At 44.7% G+C, this 18,814-nt stretch overlaps 1 protein-coding gene across 1 annotated transcript in view; it reads right to left on the bottom strand.

Annotated features, from left to right (window-relative positions):
• The window catches only part of CFAP36 (cilia and flagella associated protein 36), a 115,245-nt gene that overhangs the window by 57,995 nt on the left and 38,436 nt on the right, over window positions 1-18,814 (bottom strand). The window contains exons 3-4 of the mRNA XM_043511497.1: window positions 18,385-18,401; window positions 15,525-15,647 (exon numbers count right to left, since the gene is read on the bottom strand). Coding sequence (XP_043367432.1) covers window positions 15,525-15,647; window positions 18,385-18,401 — 140 coding nt within the window. The remainder of the gene's footprint in view (window positions 1-15,524; window positions 15,648-18,384; window positions 18,402-18,814) is intronic.

The raw sequence follows: 18,814 nt of genomic DNA, 5'->3' as shown, positions 1-18,814 counted from the left end.
TATACATTTACTCCTACAGGGCTACCAAAGTATAAGTTCTCAAAGGCCTCTAGAAAGTTAGTGTTGAGCTGTTGAGAGATTTTCAGAAAAGAAACAGTGTAAGCACCCCACTGCTTGTTTTTTGATTTACACAATCCCGGGTCGGTTCCTCATCCCATTACACGCCCCCCATCCCCGAACGTCACTTCTTAAACATTTATTTACCTGAGCCACATCTTTTCCATTCACCTTGTCCACCGGTAACTCCCCCAAGCCATGATCACCTTCCACCTCTAGGGGGGGTGGAAAACAAGAGGTCATCACGCTCATCGGGGTGCCCCACGAGGGTTTGGGTTTCGCGGTCGGTTTCTGTCGTATCCATCAACGGTTGAGTCAAAGGTCCTCCTCAGAACTCTCGCTGATGTAGTACTTTCTCCACAGAAGTCCAAAGGTGCTCGGGGCTAAAACAAAGTCCACAGTTCTCACGGGGGTGGTGAAGGAGTCCATGTTTCCATGATTTTTAAAACACGCATTCTTGGTAAAAGATGGTCTCTTATGCCCAGCACTGGGACTTATGGGGTGATGGTGCTGAGCTCTGATTGGCAGAGGGGTCACACGACCCTCTTCTAGGTGGTTCACAACATCCCAGAACCTGCCCTATTTTTGTCAAATCTGCTCTTAGGGCAGTCCTATGTGGCCAAAACCCCTCCTGATTGGTAGAGGGATGTGGGAGAAGTTCTTAGAGGGGTCACATGAATCACTTTGGGACGGGTCACCCTGCCCCGGAACTCCCCCCAATTGGTCAAATCTCCTCTCAGGGTGGTCCTATGGGGTGAAACCCCTCCTGATTGGTAGAGGGAAGTGGGAGGAGTTCTTAGAGGGATCACGACACACCTTGCTTCGGGTCATGTCACCCTGCCCCAGAACTCGCCCTGATTGGTCAAATCTCCTCTCGGGGGTGGTCCCCAGTGGCTGAAACCACTCCTGATTGGTAGAGGGCGGTGGGAGGAGTTCTTAGAGGGGTCACATGACCCACTTCTGGAAGGTCACCCCACCCCGGAACTTGATCTGCTTGGTCAAATCTCCTCTCAGGGCGGTCCTATCGGGACAAAACCCATCTTGATTGGTAGAGGGCGGTGGGAGGAGTTCTTAGAGGGGTCACATGACACACCTTGCTTCCGGTCATGTGGCCGCCTTGACCCCGGAAGTAATACCCCCATGAGGAAGGACTTCCGGTGACAGGTGGGCAGGGTTTAAGGGGTCAAGGGGTGGGGTTTACAGGGTCAAGCGCAGGGGTAGGGTTTGATTGACAGTGGGGCTGTCAATATTAAAGTGATTCATATTGATTTAGCACTGCTTAAATATTCAAGAGACAATCTCTGGATAACAGTGAATAACCTCCAAAATCTTTGATGACTTCAATTAAAAGCAGGGGTCAGCAACCTTGAGCATGCAGGCACGGCCCCCCGCACCTCCCACTGGCTGGGAACGGCAAACTGCGGCCATTGGGAGTTGCGGGGGGCTGTGACTGTGGATGGTCAATGTAAACAAAAAGTCTGGTGGCCCGCCAGCGGATTACCCTGATGGGCCACCTGCCGAAGGTTGCCGACCTCTGATTAAAAGTGTACTCTCAATAGAAATATAGAGCTATGACAGACAGACATCGTGAGAAAGTATAGGCCCCATTATCCTCTGTGCAGGACTAATCTGCATAAGAGAGTTTCCTGGGAATTCCTCCTTTGGGTGGTAGATTCCCCCAGCATATTACCCATACAAGAAGATGGCGGTTCCACTCCTTTTAGTCACAGATAACCTGAGATCCACACAAAAGACAAGGGGCCTCTCAAAAAATATACATTGCCTTTTGTCTCCATCTGCTTACGGGCACTATCTGCTCTCTTTTATGATTATGGATGCCCTTCACCATTCTCTGAAGGCCAGAAGGTAGGGAGTTTCCACAGCACAGAGGGGAAACATCCTATAGTAATACTGCCTCAGACTAGTTGTGCTGGGTTTTTTTGATCCAGTTGCTTGCCAATTTTTTTTTTTGAGGGGGCGTGATCTAGAGGAGCCATACCAGCTCTCCCATGCCAACTCAACTGAGCTGGAGCTCTGCAAGAGCCCCTGCACAGGAGCTACAATAAGAAGTTGTGGGAAAGAGGAAAGCATGGTGCAAAAACAGAACTCACCCCATCTAAGGGAGCAGTAGCCCATCCAAACATGGACACAGAGGAGCACGGTATTCTGTCGATGCAAAGGAGCCATAATGCCGCTCTAACAAGGCAGCTGAGAATTGTCCAAATCATTGGGTTACTGTTAAGGGTGTGCCCAGAAGAAGAGGGCATAGCAAGAGTGCTCCTATATTCTGGCAATCCCTTGATGTTGGAAGATACCATTACTAGGTAGTGCAAGTTAAAGCATCCCTGACACCTGGTTCAGGAGGCTGGGATGGGATAGAATGGGAACAGGGAGGAATATTAAAGTGGCACACCATTTGGTACCATTAAAGTAGATTAGCCAGAGCTGAGGATTCAACCCTTAGCCTCTAGACACATCTATGGGTTTTTTCCCCACTAACAACTAGTATTTACATCCTCTCATGATTAAGCCTTTAACAAGGAAGAACAGTTACTTACTCTGCAATAACTGTGGTTTTTCGTGATGTAGTGAGTGTGGATCCTGCTATAGGTGCACATGCACCTGAACTTGAAATCTTTTGCACAGTAGTGTCTAATGGGGCTGCACGTGTGTCATGTGCCTCCTCATGCTCCTGGATGAATGCATAAAGGGCCGCATGGTCCCAGCCTTGCCTCAGTTCCCTTGCAACTCAAAGCCCATCATAGGGGAGGACTTCAAAAACAGGAAAGGAGGGTAGGTAGTGGGATCCATACTGAGTAAAACATCTTGAAGAACCATAATTATTGTAGGTAATTAACTATTCTTTCATTGAGTATGTGTCAGTGTGGATTCCACTGTAGTCGACCGGCAAGCAGTATCCTCCTCAGGAGGTGGGCAGAAGTGTCAGCAGCATCAGTTCAACAGAGATGGAAGTTCAGCTCTCCTGAACTTTGCATCTGATCTAGTAGCCAAGCCCAGTGCGTCATGTTTTGGGGTAGGGAAAGGGGCACTCATGCCCCGTGTGTCATTTCACTATGGCTGCCTTTAGCCTCTCAGCTGCGTGGCCTACTGGCCAGAGTTAATATGGCTGCCCTTAACCTCAGAGCTGCACGGCCCAATGATCGGAGTCAACGTGGCTGCCCTTGGCCTCAGGGCTGTGTGACCTAGTTGCCAGAGTCAATATGGCTTGGATGGGGAGGGGGCCCTGGCCTGCAGTCTGGACAGAGCAATAATCGGTCTAGGAAGATCAGCTCTCTGGCAGGGCAGATGGCAAACAGTCTATTGTCCCAGCTCTGGTGGACGGCTGACAAATGCAGGCATCTTGGCCTCAGATAGGGGAACTGCCACCCAAGGCAGGGGGATGTGGGCCTATCTGACTCCATCGCATCCAAGCCCACGGCCCTGATTGTGGTGAATGGGTTCACCACTGAGTCAGTGGCAGGGTGTGACTGAAACACACTGACTCCTGTGGAGACAATGGCTAGTCCCCCCCCCCGCCCCCAGCTATTTCCTATCATGATTCCTGTCATCCATAGTCTGGGTGTCAGTGTCTCTGGTCTCCACAGGGTGCACTGCTCCCAGCAACTGCAACTTCCCTGGGGCATCCACCAAAGCTTGGGTGTCAGTCTGAGGCTCGGCACCTCTGGCTCCTATGGTCCGGGATTCCTGCTGCTCCTTAGGTGAAGCTGATGAGGTGCGTCCTTCCTCCTCAGCAGTCAGCCCTGACTGAGCTGGGCTGCTCCCTTTTATACTGCAGCAGCAGTTGGAGCATGCCCAGCAGGGGTGAGGGGGCGTGGCTTCCACTACCAAGAGTGCTGCCTTAACCCCTTCATCTCCAGGGTAGGGCCTGTATACCCTGTCACAAGCAGCTATGAAGATTTTGATATTCTTATGTTATGGAAGCCTGTGGATGCCACTTGATCTCTGGTGGAAAGAGCTTTAATAGTTGGCAGGTGTCAAATATAAAAGGAAGGGTAACCACCTTTCTGTATACAGTGCTATAAAATCCCTCCTGGCCAGAGGCAAAATCCTTTCACCTGTAAAGGGTTAAGAAGCTAAGATAACCTCGCTGGCACCTGACCCAAAATGACCAATTAGGGGACAAGATACTTTCAAATCTGGGGGGGAGGGGAGGACAAAGGATCTGTCTGTGTGATGCTTTTACTGGGAACAGATCAGGAATGCAGCCTTACAACTCCTGTTAAGTTAGTAAGTAATGTAGCTAGAACATGCGTTAGATTTCGTTTTGTTTAATGACTGGTAAAATAAGCTGTGCTGAATGGAATGTATATTCCTGTTTTTGTGTCTTTTTAAGGTTTTGCTTAGAGGGATTCTCTATGTTTTGAATCTGATTACCCTGTAAGGTATTTACCATCCTGATTTTACAGAGGTGATTCTTTTACCTTTTCTTTAAATAAAATTCTTCTTTTAAGAACCTGATTGATTTTTCATTGTTCTTAAGATCCAAGGGTTTGGGTCTCTGCTCACCTGTACGAATTGGTGAGGATTCTTATCAAGCCTTCCCCAGGAAAGGGGGTGTAGGGCTTGGGGGGATATTTTGGGGGAAGACTTCTCCAACTGGTCTCTTTTCCTGTTCTTCGTTTAAAACGCTTGGTGGTGGCAGCATATGGTTCAAGGACAAGGCAAAGTTTGTACCTTGGGGAAGTTTTTTACCTAAGCTGGTAAGAATAAGCTTAGGGGGTCTTTCATGCAGGTCCCCACATCTGTACTCTAGAGTTCAGAGTGGGGAAGGAACCCTGACAGCAGGAAAGATACATCTTCTAACCCTCGGGTTCTATGATTCTGTAGGTGATAGTTCCGCTCTACTCAGCACTCGTTAGGTCTCAGCTGGAGTATTGTATCCAATTTTGGTCACCGCTGTATAGAAAGGATGTAGAGAAACTGGAAAGGATCCAAAGGCAAGCGAAAAAGCTAATCAGAAGAATAGAATGCAAGTCTTGTGAGCAAAGGCTGAAGGAACTGGGTACATTTAGTTTGGATAAGAGGAAATTAAGGGAGGACATGACAGTAGTCTTCAAATACTTGAAACACTGCCATAAAAAGTTAGAGAAAATATAGCAGATTTAAATTAAATCGCAGGTAAAACTTCTTAATTGGGCAATGGAACAAAATGCTTCGGGAGGTTGTGGAAGCTTCTTCACTGGAGGTTTTCAAAAGGAGACTGGATAGCCATCTGTCTCAGATGGTTTAGACACAACAAATCCTGCATCTTTGCAGGGGGTTAAACCAGATGACCCTTGCGGTCCCTTCTACCTTTGTGGTTCTATGATTCTATCAGTCAGCTGGTAGCACACTGAGATATAATGCATTATCCACTTTGAAAGTACTTGGGAAGAAATGACTTGACTTTTGGACTGGCCAGTTATAACCACAAATAGACATGGTAGCATTCTGGAGATTTGGTCCTATCAGTATAGTATCAAAGAGTCCTGGAATTGTCCCAGGTGCGGAGCTTCTTCTCCCATTACACAGAACGTGCTTTTGGGGAAAAAAAAGTACACACAAGTTGATTGATACAAATGGAATTCCAAAACCATCTTATGGAGGAGTTTTGTATGAAATTTCAAAACCACTTTCTCTCTGTGAAACGAAGTACATGGGGGTTCTACACTGAGCACTTGGAGGTTGCTGACCCTTCTTGTTGCACTGATGGTGACCAGGAATACCATTTTTAAGATGGTGGATGAAGCTCTCTGAGGCAGGGTCCATAAACCCAAGAAGAATAGCACTGACGTCCCATGTTGGAGCAGGGTCCTTGATCCATTAGTAAATATGCATAAAGTCCTTAAAAGACCTTGGATACCATCAGATGAGATTAAGATTGACAGCATCTGTATTAGTGGATATGCTGATACTGCAACCAGATGGACCTGATCAAATTGAAAGAAAATCCAGAATGCTTTAATTGAAGCAAGTGGTCCAGACTCTTTGGTACCAGGCCAAATTGGGCCACCCACATAGAGAATCTAGTCCACTTAGAAGAGGATGTTCCTTGTAGACTATTTCCTGCTCCTGAGCCAGGATCTCCCAAACAAGTGAAGAGCAGTCCTTTTCCGTGGCACTCAGTCAACCAACATTCAGGATGTCAGTTGCAACATTTTAGAGTCTGGGTGAAATAGTTGGCCCTAATCCTGAGACAGTAGGTCAGGTGTTCTGGTCATACAGACATCCATAGGCGGTCAGTCAGAATTGCCTTAACCAGTAGGGGGCTATGAAAATGAGTTTCACCTCATCTCATCTTGCTTTGGCAATCATCCTATGGAACAGTGGGAAAGCGTGAAGGAGAATTTGTTTCCACTATAGAAGTCAGAGGTCTGATGAAGATCTAAGGTCATGCTCCCTCTGGAACAGAAGTTCAGACACTTGGAATTGTACTGGGTAGTGAACAGGACAATCAGCAGATTGCCCCATTAGCAAAATACCAAGTCAACGATGGATTTCAGTAGTGACCACCTGTGACTGGTGATGTTTAGGAAGCCAGCCAGGCCATTGCTGTTTCCTGGTATGTGTAGGGCCATTGGGGTTATGCTGCCCCCTAAAATGATTGCTTCTTTGCACAGGGCAGAAGAGAATGCTCCTCTTTGATTGTTTATTTGGTGGATAGTGGACATATTGTCTGTCAGTATCTGCACAAAGGTTTGCAGGATCAGGATTAATACCATGCATGTCAGTATGATGAACTCTAAGATGTTTATATATAGTTTCCTATCTTTCAAGTGAAGGTCCCTTGAATTTGCAGGTGGTTCAAGTTGGCTATCCTGTATCAGATGCATCTGTGACAAATGTTCTGGATGGTGACAGGGTCATGAATGAATGACAATTCAGCATGAATGTCAATTTCACTGAGCAGCTGCTGTGGATCAGAGAGCAAACTTCCTGTTGCAAACACTATCTTGCTGTGTTTCCAAAATGAAAACTGTCTAAACCCCTGGTTCATGAGAACTTTTTACAAAATTTGGTTTTAGTCCTATTTAGACTGAAACCAAATTTCAAAATGTCAAAATTTTCTGTAAAGCAGAAATTCTGAATTTCAACCAGCTCTAGCAAAAAAGCCCCTTCTGTTTATAAAAGGCTTTCATGAGAAGGGCTCCTGAAAAGGGATAGGGAAGGGAGGCAGGTAGGGAGTGAGGAAGTCAACTGAATGGTGCACCTGTGAGTAATTTTCAAGTGAGGCAGTTTTCAAGTATAAGCTCTGGAGTGGCCTTGGTATGGCTCTCCACCATTTAATCAAACCTGCTGTCCCTGGAAGGGAGGCTGGTGCAAGATGGAGGAGGAAAACAACAGGCAATTCCACAAGTATCAGTGTTGCTTTCTAGGTGAATACTTGGGCTGGTGATTGTGACAGAACAATAGCATTCTCTGCCTCCGGGGTAGAAAGATTCATGATACGGTCCCAGAGTGTAAATGCCCAGAGGTCTGAGAGTTGCCTTGGAATCTCTGAGGGAATGTCACACTTCATCTGTTCTTCTACTAAATAGATCCATACCTTCAAAGAGTAAGTCCTCAGTTGTGACTTGGACTTCTCGTGGTATCCCGGACACCTAAAGCCAGAAGGCACAGTGCATGGTGACTGCCGTGGCCATCAAGTCAATGACTGTATCAGATTCATGTACTGCCCCTGGTAGCTCAGTTCTAGCTACCATTTGATCCTCTTTGATTATGTCATTCAGCTCCTCTCTGCCATCTTGTGAGAGTCAAGATAGGAAGGGGATCACCCTCTCCCACATCAGGAAGTTGTATTTCGTCAACAGTACATGATAGATCATGATGTGAAACTGGTGGGATGTGCTGAGCCATAGGCCTTTAGGCTGAAAATCCAGCTTCTTGGGGTCCTTGTCTTTAGGAGTTTCTTTGTTTGATCTGCTTTTCTCCTGAATGATGGAGACAATGAGCAAACCTGGTGTTGAATGTGTGTAGAATCACTCAAAGCCTTTGGGTGGATCCTGTTACTGTTTTTTCATCTGCTCTGAAGTCAAGGGAAGCAAGGCCAGGGTGTGCCATCCACACTTTTCTGTATTTTGGGTTCTCTCATTGATCAGGAGAGCAATTCTTGAAGGCACTGAGGATGCCAAACAACTTGAATCACCTTTGTTTTGAAGTCCCTTGTATCCACTATTCTCGATGATACCTTCTGAAATGCCCTGAAGTCATTAATGGTCAGTATTGGGGACACAGTGACTGCTTCATCTCAGGACAAGGAAGATCTCTTCAGTGGAGAGGACAGTTGGAGTGTGTCTCTTGCTAGTTCTTCCACCCTTGGGTATCCCTTCAGTTCTAGTGAGGGTACTCTTGCCAAAGATGCCAAAAGTGGTGAAGATCTCCTCTTTGCCAAGACATTGGAAGAGACCCCACTCCAAAATCTGAGAGGACAGATTGCTTTTGCTGGGGGGTGTGTGGTCTTTTTGGTGTGGCTTGTGTTTCCCAGATTAACAGGATTTAGGTGGGAAGGAGATGACAGATACAGAGGCAGTACAGATACAGAGCTGTGGGAGTGACTCCTGTAGTGAAAGACACATTGAGGATGACTGGATGTGGAAGCTGTGGTATGTACATGATCCTGGAGGGGGGAACCAGTAAGAGTTTTTTCTGCATGAAATGTCGTCTGATAGAGCTGATGGAGGAAAAGATCAGAGGTTTGGAGATGCAGGTGGAAAGTCTGGTTGAGTTTAGGAAGGGGTTTGAGCAGATGATAGAGCAAAGATATGAGGTATCTGAAGGGAAAAGCTCAGACTCACAGATGGAAGCAGGGCTGGGGAATTTTGAGGAGAGACTGGATGAGGAAAGTGGTCAGTGGAAACATGTGACTCAAAGAACCAGGCAGAGAAAAAGACGGGCTAGTGAAGGAGAAATAGAGCTTAGGAACAGGTTTGCAGAGTTGGAAAATGAAGAAGGGACTCAGCAGGTACTTGCTGAAGGTGGAAGGGTAAGGAAGAAGAGAAGAGAGGCTAGTCCTATAGAAAAAGGGGAAGAGTCAAGGGAGACTACACCAAATATGAGCCCCAGGAGGATACAGGATGGGTTGAAGAAGATTGTAAGGGAAAATAGGAATGGAAAGAACTTGCAGCCAGAGGGAACAGGGGAGAGACTGGAGAATAGCACTGTCACCAGGAAAAGGCAGGTCTATGTGATCGGGGACTCTTTATTGAGAAGAATAGACAGGCCTGTAACTAGAGCTGATCCTTAGAATAGAAGGGTGTGCTGTCTTCCAGGTGCTAAGATACGGGATGTAGACCTGAGGTTGAAAAGGATCCTAAAGGGAGCGGGAAAGAATCCCCTAATTATCCTTCATGTGGGAACAAATGATACAGCTAGATTCTCGCTGGAAAGTATTAAGGGAGACTATGCTAGGCTGGGGAAGACGCTTAAGGAAATTGAGGCTCAGGTGATCTTTAGCGGGATCCTTCCTGTTCCTAGAGAAGGGCAACAAAGGTCTGACAAGATTATGACTGTCAACAGATGGCTTAGGCAGTGGTGCTATAAGGAGGGCTTTGGGATGTATGACCACTGGGAGGCATTCACGGACAGAGGACAGTTCTCTCGGGATGGACTTCATTGAGTAGGGAAGGAAATAGACTTCTAGGATCGAGGCTGGCACAACTGATAAAGAGAGCTTTAAACTAGGAATTTGGGGGAGATGGATGGGAGATGTCCAGGTAATCTCCACGCCAGATTTTAGCATTGAGAGGGAAGAAGATGAAGTAAGAAAGGATACAGCTGTGGGTAGGAGAATGTATATAAGGAGCGAGGGCGGTGTGGATACTAGTCTAATAGGTTATACTGGCTGTAGAATGACTGTGCCTAATAGGGTACAAAATGTGAGCGAGTCCAAACAGCAAAAATTAAGATGTTTGTACACCAATGCGAGGAGTCTAGGTAACAAAATGGAGGAACTAGAGCTACTGGTGCAGGAAGTGAAACCAGATATTATAGGGATAACAGAAACATGGTGGAATAGTAGTCATGACTGGACTACAGGTATTGAAGGGTATGTGCTCTTTAGGAAAGACAGAAACAAAGGTAAAGGGGGTGGAGTAGCATTGTATATCAATGATGAGGTAGAATGTAAAGAAATAAGAAGCGATGCAATGGATACGACAGAGTCCGTCTGGGCAAAAATTACATTGGGGAAGAAAACTAGTAAAGCCTCTCCTACGATAGTGCTTGGGGTGTGCTATAGACCTCCGGGATCTAATTTGGATATGGATAGAGCCCTTTTTAATGTCTTTAATAAAGTAAATACTAATGGAAACTGCGTGATCATGGGAGACTTTAACTTCCCAGATATAGACTGGAGGACCAGTGCTAGTAATAATAATAGGGCTCAGATTTTCCTAGATGCGATAGCTGATGGATTCCTTCATCAAGTAGTTGCCGAACCGACTAGAGGTGATGCCATTTTAGATTTAATTTTGGTGAGTAGCGAGGACCTCATAGAAGAAATGGTTGTAGGGGACAATCTTGGCTCAAGTGATCATGAGCTAATTCAGTTCAAACTAAATGGAAGGATTAACAAAAATAAATCTGCAACTAGAGTTTTTGATTTCAAAAGGGCTGACTTTCAAAAATTAAGGAAATTAGTTAGGGAAGTGGATTGGACTGAAGAACTTATGGATCTAAAGGTAGAGGAGGCCTGGGATTACTTTAAATCAAAACTGCAGAAGCTATCAGAAGCCTGTATCCCAAGAAAGGGGAAAAAATTCATAGGAAGGAGTTGTAGACCAAGCTGGATGAGCAAGCATCTTAGAGAGGTGATTAAGAAGAAGCAGAAAGCATACAGGGAGTGGAAGATGGGAGGGATCAGCAAGGAAAGCTACCTAATTGAGCTCAGAACATGTAGGGATCAAGTGAGACAGGCTAAAAGTCGAGTAGAGTTGGACCTTGCAAAGGGAATTAAAACCAATAGTAAAAGGTTCTATAGCCATATAAATAAGAAGCAAACTAAGAAAGAAGAAGTGGGGCCGCTTAACACTGAGGATGGAGTGGAGGTTAAAGATAATCTAGGCATGGCCCAATATCTAAACAAATACTTTGCCTCAGTCTTTAATAAGGCTAAAGAGGATCTTAGGGATAATGGTAGCATGACAAATGGGAAAGAGGATATGGAGGTAGATATTACCATATCTGAGGTAGAAGTGAAACTCAAACAGCTTAATGGGACTAAATCGGGGGGCCCAGATAATCTTCATCCAAGAATATTAAAGGAATTGGCACCTGAAATTGCAAGCCCATTAGCAAGAATTTTTAATGAATCTGCAAACTCAGGAGTAGTACCGAATGATTGGAGAATTGCTAATATAGTTCCTATTTTTAAGAAAGGAAAAAAAGTGATCCGGGTAACTACAGGCCAGTTAGTTTGACATCTGTAGTATGCAAGGTCCTGGAAAAAATTTTGAAGGAGAAATTAATTAGGGACATTGAAGTCAATGGTAAATGGGACAAAATACAATATGGTTTTACAAAAGGTAGATCGTGCCAAACCAACCTAATCTCCTTTTTTGAAAAAGTAACAGATTTTTTAGATAAAGGAAATGCAGTGGATCTAATTTACCTAGATTTCAGTAAGGCATTTGATACCGTGCCACATGGGGAATTATTAGTTAAATTGGAGGAGATGGGGATCAATATGAACATCAAAAGGTGGATAAGGAATTGGTTAAAGGGGAGACTGCAACGGGTCCTACTGAAAGGCAAACTGTCAGGTTGGAGGCAGGTTACCAGTGGAGTGCCTCAGGGATCGGTTTTGGGACCAATCTTATTTAATCTTTTTATTACTGACCTTGGCACAAAAAGTGGGAGTGTGCTAATAAAGTTTGCAGATGATACAAAGCTGGGAGGTATTGCCAATTCAGAGAAGGATCGGGATATTATACAGGAGGATCTGGATGACCTTGTAAACTGGAGTAATAGTAATAGGATGAAATTTAATAGTGAGAAGTGTGAGGTTATGCATTTAGGGATTAATAACAAGAATTTAGTTATAAGTTGGGGACGCATCAATTAGAAGTAACGGAAGAGGAGAAGGACCTTGGAGTATTGGTTGATCATAGGATGACTATGAGCTGCCAATGTGATATGGCTGTGAAAAAAGCTAATGCGGTTTTGGGATGCATCAGGAGAGGCATTTCCAGTAGGGATAAGGAGGTTTTAGTACCATTATACAAGGCACCAGTGAGACCTCACCTAGAATACTGTGTGCAGTTCTGGTCTCCCATGTTTAAAAAGGATGAATTCAAACTGGAGCAGGTACAGAGAAGGGCTACTAGGATGATCCGAGGAATGGAAAACTTGTCTTATGAAAGGAAACTCAAGGAGCTTGGCTTGTTTAGCCTAACTAAAAGAAGGTTGAGGGGAGATATGATTGCTCTCTATAAATATATCAGAGGGATAAATATAGGAGAGGGAGAGGAATTATTTAAGCTCAGCAGCAAGGTGGACATAAGAACAAATGGGTACAAACTGGCCACCAGGAAGTTTAGACTTGAAATCAGACGAAGGTTTTTAACCATCAGAGGAGTGAAGTTTTGGAATAACCTTCCAAGGGAAGCAGTGGGGGCAAAAGATCTATCTGGCTTTAAGATTCTACCCGATAAGTTTATGGAGGAGATGGTATGATGGGATAATGTGATTTTGGTAAGTAATTGATCTTTAAATATTCAGGGTAAATAGGCCAAATCCCCTGAGATGGGATATTAGATGGATGGGATCTGAGTTACTATAGAAAATTCTTTCCTAGGCATCTGGCTGGTGAATCTTGCCTATATGCTCAGGGTTTAGCTGATCGCCATATTTGGGGTCGGGAAGGAATTTTCCTCCAGGGCAGATTGGAGAGGCCCTGGAGGTTTTTTGCCTTTCTCTGTAGCATGGGGCATGGTTGACTTGAGGGAGGCTTCTCTGCTCCTTGAAGGCTTTGAACCATGATTTAAGGACTTCAATAGCTCAGACATGGGTGAGGTTTTTCATAGGAGTGGGTGGGTGAAATTCTGTGGCCTGCGCTGTGCAGGAGGTCGGACTAGATGATCAGAATGGTCCCTTCTGATCTTAGTATCTATGAATCTAGGACAGACCCCAGTACAGCAAGCACAACTTTGGTGGTGGGTTATATTGGTACTGGCCTGACCAAGGAGTGCCCATTGGTTGCCGGTTCTGCATTGGAACTTGGTACTACATACCTTCGGGGTATCTTTGCTGATATTGTCAATCTTGTCTTTCAGGCACTGGTACCCTACTCAAGTAAGGGGAGAAGGAATGGCCTCTTCATGGGGAGGAGAGGTAACTCTCTAGGGACGGTATTGCCAATGCATGTGGTTCCAGCTCTGATGGTAGCGGTTCCAGGGCCGATGTGTATGTTGTGTTCAGTACTGAGAGTAGCAGCAAGGGAGGCTGGTCAAAGACATATCTTGGTACCAGGAAAGGTTCTGGCTCTGGGGCCAGTGCCAGAGATCTCAATGTGGAAGTCGATACCGGTGGGCCTACCACCCATATGCTTAGTCACTGCCAATGTCCTGGCACTGTATTTCATTGATGCTTAGTATTTTGAGGGCTTCTCTCCTGGTCTAGAGTCCTCTCTGAGGGACAGATATGTTATTTGCTCAGAGCTGCATTTGCATTTGACAGGGGGGAACCTTTTCACTGCAGAGGGTAAAGCTGGGTTTCTTTATCTTGGAGTTGGTGATGAAACAGTCCAAGCCGACACAGTCCACATCTAGCTTGGCACCAAAGGCCTTGATGTGGTCAGTTTGGGGGGGTGCCTATGCTGATGGTTTGGGAACCTTTTTATTTTCCCTTCCTTGCTAGAACCATGGATGTGATGCTGTCAAGGTTCCTTCCCCACTCTGAACTCTAGGGTACAGATGTGGGGACCTGCATGAAAAACCCCCTAAGCTTATTTTTATCAGCTTAGGTTAAAACTTCCCCAAGGTACAAACTATTTTACCTTTTGTCCCTGGACTTTATTTTTGCCACCACCAAGCGTCTAACAAATATAACAGGGAAAGAGCCCACTTGGAAACGTTTTACCCCCCCAAAATCCCCCCAAGCCCTACACTCCCTTTCCTGGCGAAGGCTTGATAAAAATCCTCACCAATTTGCATAGGTGAACACAGACCCAAACCCTTGAATCTTAAGAACAATGAAAAAAACAATCAGGTTCTTAAAAGAAGAATTTTAATTAAAGAAAAATAAAAGAATTACCTCTGTAAAATCAGGATGGTAAATACCTTACAGGGTAATCAGATTCAAAACATAGAGAATCCTCTAGGCAAAACCTTAACTTACAAAAAGACACAAAAACAGGAACATACATTCCATTCAGCACAATTTATTTTATCAGCCATTTAAACAAAACAGAATCTAATGCATATCTAACTAGATTGCTTACTGACTTTTTACAGGAGTTCTGACCTGCATTCCTGCTCTGGTCCCAGCAAAAGCAACACAGACAGAGAGAACCCTTTGTTTCCACCACCTCCCTCCAGCTTCGAAAGTATCTTGTCTCCTCATTGGTCATTTTGGTCAGGTGCCAGCGAGGTTGTCTTACCTTCTTACTCTTTACAGGTGAAAGGGTTTTTCCTCTGGCCAGGAGGGATTTAAAGGTGTTTACCCTTCCCTTTATATTTATGACAGGTGCCCAGTAGCCAAGGTACTCACCAAAGACAGACAATCTCCTCGGTTCCTGTATGAAGGATGTCTCCACTCCTGGATCTAAAGCTACCTTCATGAATTGCTCGAAGAGGTACAGTTTGAACTTCACATCTCAAGATTTCAGGGTATAGGACAAAAAGGAGCAGCAGTCATACTTGTTGGGGATGTGTGCTTCCCCAAGACAGAACAGACATCTGCGGTGTTCGTTGATGATGGGTATATCCTAATAGCAGGAAGAACAAGGCTTAAATCTGGTGGGTTTTGATTCCACCTTAGCCAGTGGCAGGCGTGAAGCATCTCACCCAGGTGTATATAGGGGGAAATCTCTCTTCTGTCTTGCCTAACTGCTTTCTTCTTTCTTTTTTGGAATGGAAACACAACAAAAATTCAAATGAAGAAATTAATAAAACAAAGGGAAGAAAAGTTTCTTCACTGGAGAAGAGTTCTGAAATTCAGAAGCAGGTCAGATACAGTCCAGGTTGTCTCTCACTGCCAGAGGTGGTAAGCAGGAAATAAGGGAGGGTTGGGGACACTTTGCTCTATATGCCTATTTATGGGAGCTCAAGGAGGCATGACCCGCTGGACATGGTTGTACAAGATTCCAAGCTTGCACACATGTACACTTATAGTAGGATCCACACTGACACATGCTGAAGAAGAATATTTATGCCACCTAGAAAATGAAGGAAACACCCAAGTAAAATGCAGCAGAATATCCATGTATATCTACTTCCATCAATATTAAGTAGGAGACCACTTCTTGTTACCTAAGAACCTCTCTGAGTATTTTCATTTCTTGTTGTTCAATTTCAGTGAACACATCAGAACCATCTGTCAAACAGTCAGGTAGCACACCTATAAAAAAACATAGCAAAAATGCATGTATTGCTCTAAATAAAATGGATTCTTACTCCATTTTGCATGCATTCTTTAACCAGAGAGAGAACAGTAGGGGGATATTACTTAACTGTAATTCTGCATCTCAGAAGATATGTTTCCAAAAAGATTCTAAACTTTTGGGTATTAACTTCCCAGTATGAGATTGGCAGAACTCTCAAAGCTCTAGGACTGGTCCCCAAAGACAGATGTAGCTGGTAGAGGATGAGCCAGGCTCTCCATTATTCTGTGCCATTTCCCACAGGCTATAAATACTGCTGCCTCAACAACCATTCCAACCAGTTCCAAAGCTCCCAAGTGACAAGCCTATCCAAATGAAAAATTTTCTCACAGACTAAGAACTATTATAGTAGAAAAAAACAGCACGAAAAGACAAAACCCCAAACTCTGAAGGAGGAAGATGGGTGGATGAATGGGAATCATATCAGAAAGATCTTGAGAGAAGCACAATTACAGGTACAGTAACTCCTTGCTTAACGTTGTAGTTATGTTCCTGAAAAATGCTACTTTAAGCGAAACAATGTTAAGCGAATCCAATTTCCCCATAAGAATTAATGTAAATAGGGGGAGGAGGGTAGGTTCCAGGGAATTTTTTTTGCCAGACAAAAGACTACACAGACACCCACACCCACAGAGTATAAGTTTTAAACAAACAATTTAATACTGTACACAGCAATGATGATTGTGAAGCTTGGTTGAGGTGGTGAAGTATTTCCCAGGGAATGCCTTGCTGCTAAATGATGAACTAGCACCCAGCTGAGCCCTCATGGGTTAACACATTGTTGTTAATGTAGCCTCACACTCTACAAGGCAGCATGAATGGAGGGAGGAGACACAGCATGGGAGAGAGAGACAGACACACACGGTGTCTGTGTGAGAGAGAGACAGAGAAGTGAAGAGGAGATAAATCGATCGCCGAGCCCTCTCCCATCAACTCCAATACTCCACCAGAGCGAGAGGCACACATGAAGTTGACAGGGGAGCGTCAGCAGTCAACTTACTGCAGTGAAGACGCTGTGGCAAGTAGATCTAAGTATGTCGACTTCAGCTATGTTATTCACGGGGGCGGGGGAGATCAATCTAAGTTATTCACATAGCTTAATCTCCCCCCCCCGGCTAGTGTGTGAGTGAGAGTGAGAGACAGAGACACACACCGTGTGTGTGTGAGAGACAGACAGATAGAGACACACACCGTGTGAGAGAGAGAGACAGACATGCATTGCCCCTTTAAGTATGCTGACTTTTTAAGAGATCAGCAAGTTGAAGCACTGCTGCCAGCAAGCTCCCTCCTTCCTGAGCCCTGTCGTGTCCCCCCCTGCTCTGTGGAGATGAGGTACAGGAGTGGAGGGCAGGAGTGGGGGGAGGGGGACAACCTGACATTAGCACCCCTCTTTCCCTCCACCTCTCTGCACAGCAAGCAGGAGGCTCCCAGGAGCAGCTCCAAGGCAGAGGGCAAGAGCAGCACATGGCACTTGGGGGAGGGACAGCTGAACTGCCCGGCAATTGATAGCCTGCTGGGTGGTTGCCGCACAGGGAACTTAGGGGAGCTGATGGCTCTTTCTGCAAGCAGTGGACAAAGCAGGTAGCTGCCAAACAATGTTATCAGGGAGCATTAAACTGTCATGTTCTCTAATTGATCAGCAACATAACAACAAAACAACATTAACCGGGATGACATTAAGTGAGGAGCTACTGTAAGTAGTTTTCCCTCATCTAAAAGGTACTCAGATATTATGTTGATGAGTGGAATAAAACAGTCCATGAGGAAATTAGTAACTCTGTATTCAGTACATAGTTTGAATGATGCGCAGTAAATATGGCATGGGGCCACACAATGAATAATGATAAAAATAAATATTTAATAGCTACCTATTCAGTGAGCACCTTCCACCCTGTGCACTGAATGAGGAAAGGGTACACTGGAAAAAACAGTATGTGATCATATAAAGACTATCATAATGCATACTCAGAAGGAGGCCAAATTAAGGTTGCACAGACGACCTTAATTCTGGCATTTCCTAGCTTTTAAGTGCTTGACTTTGTAACCTTAATGTTGTTTTAATGGAATTTCTTGTATATTTTATATATGTGCATGTTCTCATATAATATATATATGTTTGAGTCTGTTATTATTCAAAAAGAAAACTGTAGGTATTTTTTCTTCTTTGTGCCCCAATTCTGGGTTTCACCACGGCCCCTTTATGCTGGTTTTTAAAAGGAAACAGCTTACAGAAACAATGTGTCCAAACTAAGTATGTGTCCAGCCTACCCATTGTCTTGGGTATTCAGCTTCTAGTCCCTGGCTCTGACCCTTAGCTCCGCTCTTGACTACACCCCTGGGTGTTCCGTGGTCCTCATCCTTGACTCCATTCTAACTTCCAGGCTTGGCTACCCCCTTGGCAATCGGGTCTAATGGTCGGAGCCCACATCCCAGTCATGTTCATTAGATTATTACTTGTAACAACTACATACGTTATTTACACACACACACACACACACACACACACACACACACACACACTTTTGTTGTACAGACCAAAAAGGCAGAGGAAAATTGCAAAACCTCTAGATTTAGCAAGTTTCAAGCTTACTGTTTGAAATACAAGAGTCGAAATCTCCAGACATATGCTGCATATATGCTGAAATTACTGCATATATATATATGCAGTCATTACAAGTCATAGATAGGAATAGAGTGACTAAGTAATAACTCTCATATTTAATTCCTACAATTTGAGATGCAGCACCTGAAAATGAGAGAGTAGTAATGGAAGTACACATCAAACTTACTGTACAGCCATTATATTCAAAAGTGCTATACAAAATGAGGTAAATATTCCCCCATACTGAGGGCCTAGGACTCCAATAAATTGGTATGGTTCCTCTGGGTAGAGAGTGGGGCTGGTGAGAAGATCTGAGTGTGCACCCCTTACACAGTATAGAATGTGCAGCTATATGTAGAGGTTTGGGGCAATGGTAAGGTTAGGTGTCAAACGGATCAGTTGCTATAAACATCCATCAGTCCTTGTCCTCCACTGTGCTGAGGAGCCAGCAACTTGAGAGCTGCTGCACTTTGGATCACAAGTACATAGTGCCGAATTATAGTTACTTTTGTAATACCACCATTTAAATCAGACAATCCTTAAACTGAAATTTGAAG

This window comes from Dermochelys coriacea, chromosome 3, assembly GCF_009764565.3.
Source record: "Dermochelys coriacea isolate rDerCor1 chromosome 3, rDerCor1.pri.v4, whole genome shotgun sequence".
NCBI lineage: Eukaryota > Metazoa > Chordata > Testudines > Dermochelyidae > Dermochelys > Dermochelys coriacea.
Note: the sequence above shows the minus strand (reverse complement) of the source record. Positions and strands in the feature narration are given on the sequence as shown.